Source organism: Cololabis saira, chromosome 16, assembly GCF_033807715.1.
Source record: "Cololabis saira isolate AMF1-May2022 chromosome 16, fColSai1.1, whole genome shotgun sequence".
NCBI classification, from domain to species: domain Eukaryota; kingdom Metazoa; phylum Chordata; class Actinopteri; order Beloniformes; family Belonidae; genus Cololabis; species Cololabis saira.
Window position 1 is genome coordinate 17,361,326 of NC_084602.1, and position 13,639 is coordinate 17,374,964.

A 13,639-nucleotide genomic window follows, 5' to 3' on the forward strand; every position below is an offset into this window, starting at 1 on the left:
CCTGACTTTATCAGCTTCTCACATCGTTGTAGAGGAATTTTGACCTGTTCTACATGAACATTTAACCTTCTCAGTGAGGATCGTATGTTCTGTTGTATTTTCTTGATCATTGCACTACACATGAGCTTCTTTTTAATTTTAATGCAGTGTATGGATGGAATGAGCAGGCCTGTGAGACACCCACCTTGTAGGTCATTTCCACTAGTACCTACAGTACCTGGCTTGGCTCGACTCTACTCCATTTTTAGGGTATTTCCACTAAGTGATAGCACTGGTTAGTACCTCCTTTTTTCCCACCTACTTGGCCGGGGCTCCAACCAAGCTGAGTTGGGCTGAAAATGCAACGTCACCAGACTGCAGGCCACTGATTTGGCCAGAGAATAACATCTCTGATAGGTCTTAAAAGCAACTACTTCACACTTGCCATCTTCAAAACGCAGCAACAGCAACCGTGATATCTACTTTACATCTACCGGTACTCTTTGATACAACGAAAAATTGCCAGCAAACTTACTCCGTGGTGCAACGAGACGTCCACACATTTCTGTGCCTCGTGTCTGATGATGGCATCCAGAGGGGGCTTGATGTATTGGGCTGCCTTGTCATGAAGGCCCTACCCACATTGAGGTGGTACTGAACTGTAAACTGGATATAAACTGGAAAATAACTGAGACCAAGGCTAGTCCACTGTATAATACTGTATAATTAAAAAGGAGCTTTATTTGATGAATTAGTTTAGTCAAAACTATTTCAACTCATTTCAAATGTTGCAACTGAAACAACTTCTGAAAGAATGTTGCTGGAAATGAAATGAGAACTGATGAAACCCATAGTTGCTCGTCTTATCCATCGCCGGCCGAGGCAGCCGCCTGTGGGTGAAGCAAGCCTTCTGGAATAGGTGTGGGAGTGGCTGGCAGACCAGTGGCTGGCAGACGTCGACTAACACTTACTAGCTATAACAACCACAATAACGAGGATGACAAGCCATATTACTTTGAAATAAAAATGAATATCATCTTTATTAACAGCTCAGAAGTCAAATCATGACATTGCTAAGAGCTACGTAGCTGAAGCTATGACAGCTGGCCATTGGCGAGAGCCAGTTATCAATCAAAAGTTTAGGCCCTAATTATAAATAGGTTCTTGGCTTTATATCATTTTACCACGTATAATTGTCATGGATGTGAAATCTAGCTATGGAAGCCAAAACTGTTTTGCACCAGGCTGTAAATATGTTTATGTTTTCTGTCAAATTGGTCGTTCAAGGAACTGCCATTTCTCAACCCAGAAAACTACATGTTGCCCCTTGCTCCAGATCTGCACACCTCCTGATGATCAATACATCATAATGATCAGCAATGCCTTAAATCCTATGCTCAGTATTGCCCATATTTCTTTTTGGCTTCCTTTTTGTTAATGGAGGATAATGGCACGTTGAACAAAAAGTATTTTTGTCTCAGGCTTTATTTGTCTCATGCTTAACCCAAGGTGATCACGTTTTATGGTGTTTTTACACAAAAAAAAAGGGAAGTATCTCACTAACACATTTATATTTTCACATTTCATGCTCAATCAGCTGGAGCCCTTAGTATTCAGAGAAAATATGAATCAAAGGATGAGATTCATTTGGTCACTAGTTTATGAATTCTGGGTGGCTTTTATTGCACCTATTCAGTTGCTGCTGCTCTAATAAAACGACCTGCCTGGGGAAGCAGCTGTCTCTGGTGATCTTTGTGTTTTCATATCATTTTCATTGTAGTTGGCTCTGAGTCTTATTTTGCTGGAAAATAATTTCCCTTGGAGTTTTTGTTTCTAGAGAAAGTGAGATTAGTTGTGGATTTTATCCATCATTGCTCAAACAGCAGCTGTTTTCCTACTCGTGCTTATAATCAGAAGCAAAACCCTGCATTTCTCCCCCTGTTCCCGGGCTCTGGTGTAGTTTGAGACGGAGCATCGAGGAGATGCGGTTCCAGATCTGACTTAAATGTCTGTTTACATCTCCTTGGGTTTGTTATGAACAGCAACTCTAACTCCTGTTCGGTTTACATTCCTGCAAGCATCACCCCAGTCACACTCCAGTGATCCTGAAGGAGCTTGTTTGGATTGAATTTGATGGTGTTTCTTCTTTGTTCTTAGTGTTGGCTTGCTTTTCCACCAGAATACAGATGCAGATGCTTTCCTTTCCAGGAATGTTGCCTCATTGCATAGTGTGATCTCAGTGATGAGTTGTGATGCTTTAGTGATGTTTGGGAATAATTTCACAAACTTATGGAGATTATATCCCCCCAATCTTCTATTTGGGACAAGCCTCACGCCCCATCCATATCCGTTACATTTGATCTTATCAGAAACTGGGTTGGATGAAACAGTATGGTTTATATAAATAAGGTTTGATTTTTCAGAATGAAATGCAGATGTTTTTCTCATAACACAACTATCTTTTCTCTGTGCTTATATCCGCAGATGAGGATTTTGAAAAAACAGGTTGATAAAATTTGGCGCGCTGACCAAGGATGTTCACCTCCGGTCACAGTCAGAGAGGAAAGTTCACCAGTCAGCCACATCAGTCCAGCAGAAGTCGCAAAATTAAAGGAGATGCTTCGGCAGCGTGACAATGAGATCAGTATCCTTTCAGATGTGTGTGCCAGCTTTGTTTGAGGACAACTCTAAAGGTATGGAGCCTGGTATTCTTCAGTTGAGTTCATACGTAACCGATTCCTGTGTTTGATTTGATTTTGAAACGATCATCATGGTCATGAATTGTCATGGTCTTCCATCACAAAATCTCTCGGTACTCCATCTGCCATCGACTGCCAACGACTTCCATCGACTGCCATTTATGCTGATCTGCCGTAATCGGCTGTAAATGTCATCTGCAGCATTAATTTCCTGAATTTAATGTCAGATCATTTGCCCCTGAGAACAAATGGATATTGCTATAATTTACTCCAGTTCAAATGATGACTAATCGTTGCAGCCATCATTTTTCAATCTATCAGATGAAGATACCCAACTTGTGCTTGAGAAACAAACCATGGATCTGTCTCTTCAGCCGAAGCCCATCATGCTTTCTTGCTTGTGTCATTAAAGGTAGAGCTGTCCATTTTTCCTACACTTTCATTTACACTGATGGTAGAAGGCAAAGTCACAAACCTTCAGTGTAACCAAAGTTTGGTAAATGGTAAATATTGTTGTGGTAAACTTGCTTGGAATGGCCTAAGTGAGTTTTTATATCCGTCTCACATCATTGGCAAGAGCTCTATGTTTCAGGACTTCAGAAGTGTCTTGGTTTAAAGCTTTAAACTTTAAGATTGTAGCACAAAAATGTATCTAAGTTTCTTTATCCGCCAAAGTTGAAGTATTGATATGTTTTATCCGAGCAGAATCAGGCTGACCCGGGGAGATAGAAGAATTTGGGACGTTACACCTAGAATGTCTTGGGAAAACCCATGTATAGTTTCCAGTACGAGATGGTGTTGCAAATGTATATGTATGTTTGCCTGTTTTATCACACGTGTTACATATAACTTTAGGCAAACAGGTCTTACAGCTGCAAAATTCGTTTTTAAGCATCGAGAGCCTGGTCTCAAGTCTTTGTAGCAGAACTTCAGGTCTGAATGCAACAGCATCCTGCCACACTGGCCCTAAATCATGAAAAATATACGATGAATGCTAACAACATGCCGTCAGCCTTTATGTCTCTTGACAAAATATCTCGGAAATTATTATTATCGTCAGGACATAAAGAAGTAAATCTTAGTACAATAAACAGAGAAGCGAATGTCCTGGCTTGTATTTAGCTACAAATACTAAAGTCGACATCAGCAGAGGACTCTCCTGGAGACCTTTAGCTTTATTATTGCATGGCTGGATTACTGGACTTCTTTATAGATGATTTTCTTCAACTCATCTTCCACACAAAAAACAAGTAATCCTATTTCAATAAATTTGAACGCCCAAGTGCATGTTTGTATAGTGCATGCTGTTAATAATACATACCCTTAATCATAACCATGGTATTTATATTTGGATATGATCTTTTTACTGGCGTGATGGGATCATTTTCCACTCAGCCCTCTCTCACTGTGGTTTATCATTAGATCACTGCACATTAGTTGGAAAACTGTGATATCTGCTTGATTATTTAACCACTGAAACCACAGCTCTCCTAAATAAATAAAATATTATGCAACTATTTCACCATAGTAGTTCTTGGAGCTAATGTGTGTAATCTGAGTTTATCACAATTTCTATATAGTTTTCCTATAAAAATGTCTAGTTTTCCCATTATGAAAAGGTCATTGCATTTGCATGTGTGAAAAGGCATGTATGTCACGTAGGGATGGACACACATCATTGACCATTTCCTTTATATTGTTTCATTGTTACTGGTTCACATACTCATGCTCCATTAGTCCTTCAGCCACGGTGGTCTGTCAGCAGAAGTCTGAACTGCTGAGGGCTGTAGGTAAAACATACTGAACTTTCTAGCCACAGCTCCAATAACCATCAAAGTTAAACTTGTAAGCAAACGTGGACAAAGTACACAACTTAATTACTTGAGTCAAATTAGAAGTTGAAGTACCGAAAGTACATGTCAAAAGTCTTTATAACGTATTTTCACAATGCGTGAGTGCAGTAAAGAATCCAAGAATTCTGTGTTCGCTTAAAAGATACAGCTTCTATCTGGTATGCCACAGATTTTCAGTTCCAAAACAATGGAAACGGTAATAAAACAACTGAAAAGAGATCAAATGCCAGCTTAACCCTTTAACGCTTTACACAGTGTGAAAACATAACCATTTTTTGAAACACCAGTAATTGCAAAGATTCTTAAATTATTTTCTTGTGCAGCATATTCAAATCATATGCCTGTATTGTCATTGGACAGATGTACAATGACATTTTAATGCATTTTTGTTCTTGGTGCAACTAAAACCCTGTGTGTTTTTAACTTCTGTGATGTTGATAGTGTTGGCACGCAACATAAATTTAACATTAAAGAAAATGTCCGCAGTCAGTCGCTATATGTCTTCAAATCGCGTCCATGCTTCAGTTCCGTAGCCACATAATTTTGCATATTTTTCCAAGTTGGAAGGCGATTGTGTGAGAAGTAAAAACAGTCATTATTCAAAACAATAAGAGAAATTCTTCATTTGAAAAGATTCAAACATTGTCTTGAATATGGCCATGGATGCTGAGAAGGATAACGTAATCTTTCTCTGCTGTAGCCATGGTGCTGCACAACACGCACACACAGCAACATTACCTCCAAACCATGTAGAGCTGCATGTACACAGTTTGTCTTAAACATTAAAGATCACAACTAACGAATAACAATAATAGCCTTAAAAATAAAGACTTAAAAGTACAGTGTTATTTTTTTTAAATATTATGCAGTGAAATTAGTACCCCCCCTCAAAAAACACAATACTCTGGTAAAGTACAGATATTTTAAAAATGTGCTACCGTACTCAAGTACATTTACGTTGTTACTGGTCACTGCCACTTGTAAGTACCAGCTCAAGGGCACGCTGTTCACATAACATGTAAATGTCTCCGCTCTGCTGAAGCTGTTTCTGGAAGCCAGTGGTTCCTGTTCCGCAGGCTCACCGTTCCCACCCTGACACCAAGTTCCTGCAGGCTTGATTATAGGAAAGTTGCCTGTAAAAACAAAATGGTGCATAATTTCCCACAACCCCTGAGTGTTTCTAAGCTTGGTTGACTGTGTTTGAGAGTAAGAGCACCTGGTAGCGTTTAGCTGACTCTACTGGTGGGATGATGCGTCAGCTAATAATGTGATGATGGAGAAATTAAGAGGACCATCATACGCTGCTGGCTTTAAGTGATAACATAGCACACTCATGAGTAACTCCTCTTAAAAATCCCAGGTAGCATTTAGACTTGTCTATTTTCTTACTGTCACAAAAGGTTTGGACCATTGTTATCTACAGTGCCTGCTAATGAAACACACCTCCTCTCCCTCTAAGGGAGGCCTCAGATGTTTAGCCATCATTCCCCCTGAATTTCAGGTTCATGTGTTCATTTTTTCCTTTAAGATTGAGTGGTACTAATGGCCTTCATTTGCAGTATGAAGTGACATCAACTGCTCCAATACACTCTTTTTTTCAGTTTGTTTTGATTAAATTTTTTGTTTTAATAATCAATCCAATGTTTAAAGGCCAATATTAGTCCCAAACAAACCAGGATTTCAGCAAACCAAACTAAATATATAATTTTCTGATTTTACCTGAGTGTCCAAGACATACGGCTGAAGGTCAGATGATACGTCAATCATCGACCTGTGGCCTAGGGTGTCTTGGTGCAATGTGCAATTCTTGAACATAGTGTTGATCATGGACAAACTGTGACTACCACACACCAAAAACAGGGCACTGCTTGGGTTCAGATCGGGGAGGCCGTTCCTCCCCATCATGCCCTCCAGGTATCACTGCCGTTGCCCACATGAGCATTGAAGTCCCCCAGTAGACCAAAGGAGTCCCCAGTTGGAGCACTATCAAGTGCCCCTCCTAGGGACCCCAAGGCCGGGTACCATAGGTACCATACCATAAAATAACAGCCACAGACCCACCCTGACCCTAAGGTGCAAGACCTATCATTCACCAGGGTAAACTCGAACACGTGGTGGCTGAGCTATACACAAGCTCACACCAGCTCGCCACAGCTCACCCTGGGCAACTCCAGAGTAGGTCAAGCCTCTCTCCACGAGCTGGGTTCCAGAGTCCATGCTGTGCATGGAGGTGAGCCCGACTATCTTTAGCCAGTACCTCTCAACCTCCCGCACAAGCTCTGCCCCCCCCCCACACACACACCCTGCCACGACTGCTAGAAGGAAGGCCCATGTCACTGTTTTGGACAAAGATCTGGCCATCAGGCACTCACCCCAGGCCTGGCTCTAGGGTGGGACGCCGGTAACGCCAATCTGGGTGATGTAATGGTCCTTCTTGGTCTACTATTAATGATGGGCTTGTGAGCTGCTCTTAGTCCGGCCCATCACCTAGGACCTGCCTGCCATGGGAGACCCTACCGGGGGCATAATGCCCCCGACAACATAGTTCCTCAGGCAGGTTCCTCAGGATCATTCAGGCACACAAATCCCTCCACCACAGTAAGGTGGCGGTTCAATGAGGAGCCATTCACACCAGTCACCTTGCAAATGTGTCTGAGCGGAAGAGAGCCGTTCACATAAAAAATCCTGCAAATGTGAACAGAAGCAGTTCTGGAAAGATGAATAGACAAATACGTCTACTGAACGTTTTTCAAATCGGATCAAAAGATACTGAAATAGCGTGTTGAAGTCATAGTAATTTTTCCAGCAGTACAGTTAATATTTAATAAGTGTGTTCAATAAAGACAAGAGAAATCATAATTTTTCTTGTTAACTAAAAGCACATACTGTCTTTCATCACAACTGAATTTAATATCGGCTCATATAAATGTACTTAAAGGGGACCTATTATGAAAAACACGTTTTTTCTTGCTTTAACATATATAAAGTGGTCTCCTCTCAGCCTGCCAACTCAGAGAAGGAGGAAAGCAACCAAATTTACTTATCTACTTTTTTAAATGATATAGCTTTAGGTATTTTTTGAGGATGGATGTGCTGAGCACAAGTTCAAGGTGAATGAGACATAATACTGGCAAAGGTGCTATGTTGGCCAAGTCCAAACGAAAGAAGCTCATCAGTTGTTGGATTCAACAGGAGTTTTATTTAACTACTTTTACTACTGTCATTTAGCAGATGCTTTTATCCAAAACAACTTACATCTGAGAGAACAACACAAGCACAAAATACATAGGAGGGTCCAGCTGGATAAGTGCTGGTCAGACTGCTGAGAGTCCAGTTGGACACAGGTGCTGCCATGCCAGTACTAGAATTTTTTATTTTTTATTTTTTTCTCCCAACACAACAGTCTCTTTATACAAGAAAGCTACATCTAAAAAGACATCATAACTCCTAAGTGCATACAGCTTACTCGGTGCATGGAGTCCTGCAAAGAGCTGGATCTTCTAGCTAATTCTGATGAGCAGAGAAGTTTACTAGATGCAGAAGTGCTCCTTAAAGAGCTGAGTCTTTTTTTCTTTTTTTAACCCCGATTTTTTTCCCCATTGTCATCACCCAGTGCTCCTACCCAAGTCAGTCCTGGGCATTGCTTTCCTCTACCAACCCTGGGAGAGCCCTGCACTGAGCTCAGGTCTCCTCCTTAACCTGAGGAGTGAGCAGGCCGCATCTTTTCACCAGACAGGGTGGGGTTTCTCTGGCCGGACGTAGCGCATGGAAGGATCACGTTATTCCGGCCAGATCCTCCCCACCCCATCTGGAGCCCCGGCTGGCCAGAGGGGGCATGTATAGGCCAGGACTGCTGCATGTTTTTGTGAGGGAAAGCTCACATTAGCTAGCCAAGGGAACACTGGGAGAACATGCAACAGGATACTTCTGACTTAAGGGGCTTTCACATAGAACGCGGTTTGCGCCCCGCACACCGCCGGGGTGGGCGCAGCCTCGGCGCAGAGCAGGGCGCAGAGCAGGGTGCAGAGCAGGGCGCAGAGCAGGGTGCAGAGCAGGGCGCAGAGCAGGGCGCAGAGCAGGGTGCAGAGCAGGGTGCAGAGCAGGGCGCAGAGCAGGGCGCAGAGCAGGGCGCAGAGCAGGGTGCAGAGCAGGGTGCAGAGCAGGGTGCAGAGCAGGGTGCAGAGCAGGGTGCAGAGCAGGGTGCAGAGCAGGGTGCAGAGCAGAGCGCAGAGCAGAGCGCAGAGCAGAGCGCAGAGCAGCGCGCGCATGCGCCCATCGCGTACATATTTGTTGCAAGTTGCTTGGCGACCGAAAACAAGTTTTTCTGGTCTGGCGCCGTTTTCTCACTCGTTTGGACGTACAGTAGCTACAGCTCGGTTTGCAAAATGCATCTGTCCCTGCTTCAAAGAAAAGCCCTGGCTTTAGTTCTTCTTCTGTGGAGGAGGAGGAGCCGAGCAGCAGCAGCAGCAGCAAGGAGGGTCCATGAAATCCTCATGAGAAGACAGGTTTGGGGGAATACAGGCTTGTTCGGGAGCTCCAGCTCCATGAGCTTCTACTTCAGGCTGAACAGGGAGCAGTTGGACAGCCTGTTGGGGAGAGTTGGAGCCTCAGCAGGATCAACCAATTTCAGGCTTCATCACTGCAATTGAATGCCTGGCCTCCCTTCCTCTCCTTTATATATCTGTCCCTCAAGTTTTTCCATTTTTTCTTTTTTTCCACTGTAAATAGTTAAAAACATATTTTATTAAAAAACCAACCCGGCGGCAGCTCGGCGGCCGCGGCATGCGCCCACTTGCACCCTGTTGCGCGCTGCCGAGCTCGGCGGCAAAGCCCTGCGCCCCTGCACGGCGGCAGCACATACACAATGAATGGGAAAGCCGGCGGCGGCTGCCGCTGTGCACCCTCTATGTGAAAGCCCCCTAGCGATCCATGATGGAATATCCTGTTATGAATAACATTATTTGGAAAACCTTTTTTTTCCTGTGTTTGTAAATGAGTGTAGACTTTGATTGCATTCATAATTAAAAGTCACAGACGCCTGCCTTTTCCCCCAAGAGAGTTGGGATTGGCTCCAGACGCCTGTGACCTCAAATAGGAGGAAGATCTTATAGACATTGAATGGATTAAAAGTAACACATTTGTAGAGGTTATTATCATTTATATCAGTAATGTATTTAATGCCATCCTGGGTAAAATAAATTTGATGTGACTTTCAGATATGCACTGCTTTCCATTAATCTGTTGACAACTATTGGCATCGTTCCTGAATGAAACCCCACACCCCCACCCCTCCATAACATTTTGCAATGGCGTTTAGACAATTTCAAACATACAAACACATACGTATCACTTTCAGCATGGAACAAGTCTGACATGCCGCAGCTGCATTAATGGACAGGCACACTCAGATGGGTTAATTTGGACAGTCTAAAACAGAAAGATGAGCCAGATGAGAAGGAGAGCACGTTGTGAGTGAGTCTGACCACACTTGGCATGTGAAGCAGACCACAGATCTCTCATACAACCCTCTATGGGGATTTTCATCAGCTATGTGAGCTCTGTGGAAGTGTTCACCATGAAGAAAGATATCAGATGCCAGAGACCCCGGTAATGGAAAAACCTGGTGAACAGCCATCCGAAGTATTGACTTGTATGCAACATTGACATATGCCTTTCTGAAACAGACATAGTTTTCTTTCAATCATGGCTTCTGTAGATTATTTGGACTAACGCTGGTTTATACCCTTGCAGTTTTGAGAAAAAGTCATGGGTCACTGAAGACTGTAATCAGAGACATGGATTGTTCATGTTATTGTTACGACTGACAAACCTTTGTGTTGGCTGACAGGGACATAAAATATCTCCTCCAGCTCCTTGAGAAATGCATTCACTCATCATCCAGAAGAATGTTATTCTATATTTGTTTTCCCATTTTCTTTTAAATGATATGATGACGCTGACAGTTACAGTCTGGCCACAGCAATGCCTGTTATGCTCGTATTATGGAAATAGACAAATAATTGACTAATGGGCTGTCTGGGTTGTGATTAGGACATCAAACAGACAGACTGTTTTTAACACAGCTGTAAAACAGACAGTGTAGGAACAACATGAATATTTTATAAGTTTATAGTTTTATTTGGATCCCCATTAGCTGCAGCAAAACTTCAGCTATTCTTCCAAGTGATGTATGAAAGAAAATGCAGGTTGGATGCCCCTTTCATGTCAAAATATCTGTTTCATTTTCATTTGAAGGAATCATTTGATTACTTTTAGGAAACATTGTCTAGCTTATGAAGTCTCCCTCAATAATCTGCATATCGACTATTGCATTCCATTTTTATTCACATTTCATACAATTTATCACCTTTTTTGCAATGGCCTTTATAAAGGGACCTAACATTTCCCTTACTCAGCAGCAAAAAGCTACATCTGTTGCTATCATTTTCTCCATTTGCCCACTAAGAGTAAAACAGTGGTTATCTCCTGAACAAAATGTGCTAAATGAAGTTTGAGTCAAAGGCTGATATTATAGTCAGGATATTGCAAATATTGGAGATATGGGAAACTAAAAAATGCAAGGTTAATTTTCCTCATGTTTCGAGATACTTCATATGAAGAAGATGAAACTTGTCATGCCAATAAAAGTATGAGACAGTTTTTATTTTTAATCTTCCGTACATCTCGTCTCAATTCAGTTTCACCGTCACACTTCCTGTTACATCTACGGTTAGATTCAAGGAATGTAGGGAAGCACTTATGTACATGTATACAGATGCTCAGAAGCCAGAGAAGATTAAATGGAATCTCAGCCAAATTCCCTCTGGCCCTTCTCATCTCCAGTGATTGATCGTAGAACATGACCGAGACACCTTCCCAAGCCTCTAAGGTCAGATGCTGAACATAAGGCAGCACACTGCTTTTCAGGAAATCATGTGGATGCTTCCACCTTACTGAATACTGTTATGTGTAAATGTTTATCCGTTGGTAATGTCCTTATATCCTGAAAAACTGAGTGGATATATGCAGTTGAGTGAAAGTTCTATTTTCTATTTGTATCCAAGGAAACACAAGTAGAATCTTTAACTCTGTCCTACAGGTATTCTAGTGAAGATATTGAAGAAGGAGAAGAAAAGGGCTGATGATGCTGCTGCTCAGATGGCTGGCATCAATAATAGCCATAGCTTGTCATCTCAGATGGTTTCGATCAAGTCTGAAGTGTCACAGTTGAGAGAGGAAAACATTCTATCAAACCACGGAGGACAAGTTTCAACACTGTTTCACTTTAGACATGGAAACATGGAAACGCTTTCACTGAAGCATGAGGGACAAGTATTCACAATGGCAGAGTTAAGAGAGGGAAACGTGGAATGCCATCAAGCAGACTATGAAGACAAAATCTCCACTATGGGACAGCTAAGAGATGGAAACATGAAAAACCAACCGGCCGACCATCGAGGACGAACATCCACAATACCACAGATGAGAGAGGAAACCCATCCAAAGAAGTACAGAGGACAAGTTTTCACAACGGCTCAGTTGCAAGAGGGAAACATGTACAGCCTTCTAGCAGACCACAGTGGAAGAGTTTCTAGACCACCACAGATGATGAGAGAAGGGAACATGGAAACTCATCCAGAGAACCATGGAGGACGGATATCCACAATACCACAGATGATGAGAGAAGAGAACGTGGAAACCTACCCAGAGAACCATGGAGGACGAGCTATACAGTACATGAAAAGAGGTATTTCCACTTTCTTTTTATTCTGTTTCAGAAAACCATTTATAAAGACATATTATGTTAAATACAGTAATGGCACACATAACTGAGACTGCGCCTTTTCATACAGCGCGCCGTATGGTCGTGAAAATACGGTAACAGCCTGCTGGTGTGTTGTTACACCAGGTCTTCCACATGTATCGTTGTGGTTCTCTGACATAAGACATAAGGGTACTCCATAAAAGGATAAGTAGAAATACAAGGAAACACTTCTCAGATTTGTTTTGATGAAAGGTTTTGATGAAACATGCATATCTCATGAACCCATATTTCATTCACAGTAGAACACACAAAACCTACCACATCTTGAAAGGTGTGTTGGCTTTTCTTGAAATATATTGTCATTTAAAAATTTGATGGAAGTTTTCTCAAAAAATATTGTGATATGGGAAATAATATTCTAGTATGTGGTACTAAAAACAAATATAAAAGCAAAAAGAGATTGCCTCTCTTAAAAGATGAGCAGATATTCACCATTCTGCCCAAAACTGCATCTGTAATCAGTTAAACAGATTCAGAATAGTAGTCATCAGTGTAAAATGACAAAAACATTGAACATGTCATCATCTACAATAAATATTATTATCAACAGATTCTAAGAATTATCCAGCTACTTCCCACAGTCCCAAGACATGTAAGGTTAACTGAGTGTGTGGTTGTCCGTCCGTCCATCCATCTATCCATCCATCCATTCAAAGAAAGGTGGACTTCAGCAGATTCCCATTACCTTAGATGGGAATAAGTGGAATTGGATGGATTGATTCTGAAAATGTGGAGACGCCAAAAATCAATCAATAGCCCCTTTCACACAGCCAGTTCGAGGCGGGAACGTTGCGCCTTTAAGCCGCCTCGCTGTTCTGTGTGAAAGTCACGGAGGCGGAATGGGGGGGCCAAGTGGCCCCACCAATAAGCCGGCAGCGGAGGTAGTCACAGAGCCGAAACGGGGTCTGTGTGAATGACACAGCCGGCATGCCGGCATGCCACTAGACGCTGACGCTGTCGTCACGCCTCTGATTGCGGAACGCCGGCATGCTGTGTGAATTTACAGACGGGAGCGGCGTTATGCCGGCGTTGTATAGTTCTGTGTGAACCAACAAAGGCGGCGTATTGGCAGGACTTCTTTACACCAATATTGCGGAATCTCTGTGTGAAAGGGGCTAATGATACCTGCCCAGCTCTTAAGATGGTTCTGCATTAAAAGCAGACATGGAGTCATGGAAGTCACTGTGTGGGTTCTGTCTAACAACACAATTGTGCCGTTCACAAGCAGGTTAAAGCTCTATCACGTGAAGAAGAAGACGTATGTGAACACTAACACAAATACT

The 13,639-nt window shown here is 42.4% G+C and overlaps 1 protein-coding gene across 1 annotated transcript in view; it reads left to right on the forward strand.

The window, feature by feature from the left end:
* kif6 (kinesin family member 6) overlaps nucleotides 1-13,639 on the forward strand; it is a 100,663-nt gene that overhangs the window by 40,245 nt on the left and 46,779 nt on the right. Inside the window, exons 12-13 of the mRNA XM_061743275.1 lie at nucleotides 2,464-2,623; nucleotides 11,631-12,278. Of these exons, the coding sequence (XP_061599259.1) occupies nucleotides 2,464-2,623; nucleotides 11,631-12,278 (808 nt within the window). The remainder of the gene's footprint in view (nucleotides 1-2,463; nucleotides 2,624-11,630; nucleotides 12,279-13,639) is intronic.